This window comes from Salpingoeca rosetta (assembly GCF_000188695.1).
Source record: "Salpingoeca rosetta unplaced genomic scaffold supercont1.21, whole genome shotgun sequence".
Lineage (NCBI taxonomy): Eukaryota > Choanoflagellata > Craspedida > Salpingoecidae > Salpingoeca > Salpingoeca rosetta.
The window spans coordinates 642,104-644,884 of NW_004754913.1; the positions used below are offsets into that span (position 1 = coordinate 642,104).

A 2,781-nucleotide genomic window follows, 5' to 3' on the forward strand; every position below is an offset into this window, starting at 1 on the left:
CCGTTGACGGTGTGGCCATTGCACGCGACCCAGAGGGGAACCCGCGCGGGTTTGCGTTTGTGGACTGCGTAGACGTGCCATCTGCGCTCTATGCGAAGCAGCTGCTCAACGGCGTCGCCCTCTTTGGCAAACACATTCGCATCGATGCTGCTGACGCGTGCAGCCCTGAGGTCAAGGACCAAATCCGCAAAGTCACGCAGCTCTTCCCACGCCGCATCGAGGTACACGTCGTGTTGTGTTGTGTTGTGTTGTGTTGTGTTGTGTTGTGTTGTGTTGTGTTGTGTTGTGTTGTGTTGTGTTGTGTTGTGTTGTGTTGTGTTGTGTTGTGTTGTGTTGTGTTGTGTTGTGTTGTGTTGTGTTGTGTTGTGTTGTGTTGTGTTGTGTTGTGTTGTGTTGTGTTGTGTTGTGTTGTGTTGTGTTGTGTTGTGTTGTGTTGTGTTGTGTTGTGTGGGCCTGCGCGGGCCTGCGCGTGTGCACGTGCACATCTGACAGTCCGTTTTCTGTTTCCTGCGTGCTGCTTCACTTCCCCATCATCCACCCTGGCCCCTGTCCCTAGAGCATCTTATGTTTTCATCACTTCCGCACGTGGTATTTCATTCAACACAGGGGGCGTTGCCGCGCCTGCGACCGGCACCACCTACCGCTTCGGTCGCGGCACCCCGCCACCCATATCCACCCCACCATGCACACGGCCTCCTCGCTGCCCCCGGGGGCTTCTACCACCCTTACCGCCCACCCTACACGCCAGCGTACCCAGCGTACCACCAGCCCCACCCCCACCAGTACCCGTACCCTTACGCCTACCACCCCAACTCCCAGTACCACTATCCATACGCAAGACCGCCACCACCACCACCACCACCACCACCGCACCATCCGCCGCCACCGCCACCACCAACAGCACCGCCACCACCCCCAAACCCATCCAAACAGCCACCACCACCACCACCACCACGACCACGGGCACCAACGCGACCCGCAAGCACCAAAACATCTTCAGCGGAACCAGCAAGGACAGCACCACCGCGCACCGCTTCGCCACCGCCAACACCACCTTCATCGTCATCGCTGGCACCAGCAGCATCATCGCGGTCACGATCACCGTTGCATCCGCGCCGGAGTCGCGAGCGCGGTGACGGCGTTCGTGGTGGTGGTCGTGGGGTTGCGCGCACACACGTGCACGGCCGCGATGGCCGCGATGGTCGCGGACAATCGCCACCAGCACGCGCAACAACCGGCGTTGCTGTTGCTGGCGTTGGTGGTGGTGCCGCTGCTGGTGATCACCGCCATTATGACCATCGTCGTGACCAGCATCGTCCTGACCACCGCACCGCACGGCAGCAGCAGCAGCAGCAGCATCGTCGCCCACGACCATCACCACCACGCGGGCGCTACCGTTCCGGCCCCGCACGCACTGCTGTCGCTGCTGACCGTGGGCACGTGGACGAAGATGAGCTGGCAATGCTGGCGGCGGCGTTTGCCCAGAAGCGCGGGCACGACACACACCGCCACCACGACGACGGCCGTGGCGGCGAGTCGTATCCGCCGCGCTCGCGGGTGGACGCTGATTCCAGTGGGGATGTGGAGGGATTTTCCGACTACCGCCAGCCCGCGAGCAAACGCGCACGCATGGACGCAGACGCACCCATGCCGCCAACACACACGCACGCCCACGCGCACGCGCACGCACATCCTCGACAACAGCCGCGGTATGATTCGCAGGCGTACACAGACGAGCGGCAGCCACCGCCTCGTCAGCAACAGCAGCAACAGCACGCGCACAGCGAGCCGGCACAACTTGCCCAATTGCGTGATGCACACGGGGAGCAGCATGGGCATTACGCAACACAACGCCATCGAGAGCAGCCGCAGGTGCAGCAGCAGCAGCAGCAGCAGCCACGATTAGCAGCGCACCGCGCCATGCCAGCACCCCATCCTCCACCAATACAGCAGCGGCGGCAGCAGGCACAGAACGCAGGCGCACCGCGAGTGTACACGCATTCGCTGACACCGGTTGCGCCACCACCGCCACCACCAGTGTCTTCCGCGCCATCATCATCATCATTGTCGTCATCATCATCATCAAGGGCGGGCGGGCAGGAGGCGACGCGCCGACAGCCATCCGTCTGGTGCCGCATGGACAGGCTGTAGTTGTGCGTTTGTTTTTGTGTGTGTGTGTTTGTTTGTGTGTGTGTGTGTGTACGTGTTGTATGAGTGCATGTTGTGTTTAATATCCCAATCTCCCTCCTTCACCGATAAAAGCAATGATTTAATCAAATCGTCAAGCACAACATCACCGCATCAATCGTCAAGCAACATGCACACCAAGAGCACACACACACACACACACACACACACACACACACACACACACACACACACACACACACACACACACACACACACACACACACACACACACACACACCAATGCACGACAGCAGCACGAGTGACCTCATCCCTCCTCTTCCAATGTGGCAGTGAACGGGTGTCACGCTGTGGCCGCGTGTGTGCGGGGCGGGTCAGGCCTACGCCTGAAGACCGCAACGCGCACTTCTCCATCACCGTGGTTTTCGCCGCGGGCCTTGTTGCGATAAACCTTCTTGCCTTCCTCTGTGCTCTGGTACAGCTTGGGCACAATCGGATCTTGCTCCTGCAGTGGTGAACGGGACGATGAGAGAGAGGGACGGGGGAGGGGTTAGGCGAGTGGAGGACAGGAGGAGGAGGAGGAGGAGGAGGAGGAGGAGGAGGAGGAGGAGGAGGAGGAGGAGGAGGAGGAGG

The 2,781-nt window shown here is 60.6% G+C and overlaps 2 protein-coding genes across 2 annotated transcripts in view; one reads left to right on the forward strand and one right to left on the reverse strand.

Moving 5' to 3' along the window:
• The window catches only part of PTSG_08154 (RNA-binding protein 7), a 3,212-nt gene extending 945 nt beyond the window's left edge, over nt 1-2,267 (forward strand). The window contains exons 1-2 of the mRNA XM_004991119.1: nt 1-221; nt 607-2,267. The exon at nt 1-221 is cut by the window's left edge and continues 945 nt beyond it. Coding sequence (XP_004991176.1) covers nt 1-221; nt 607-2,151 — 1,766 coding nt within the window. The 3' untranslated portion in view covers nt 2,152-2,267. The remainder of the gene's footprint in view (nt 222-606) is intronic.
• A 224-nt stretch (nt 2,268-2,491) lies between these two features.
• The window catches only part of PTSG_08155 (tRNA (guanine-N(7)-)-methyltransferase), a gene marked incomplete at both ends in the record, with an annotated part of 2,854 nt that continues 2,564 nt past the window's right edge, over nt 2,492-2,781 (reverse strand). The window contains one exon of the mRNA XM_004991120.1: nt 2,492-2,653. Coding sequence (XP_004991177.1) covers nt 2,492-2,653 — 162 coding nt within the window. The remainder of the gene's footprint in view (nt 2,654-2,781) is intronic.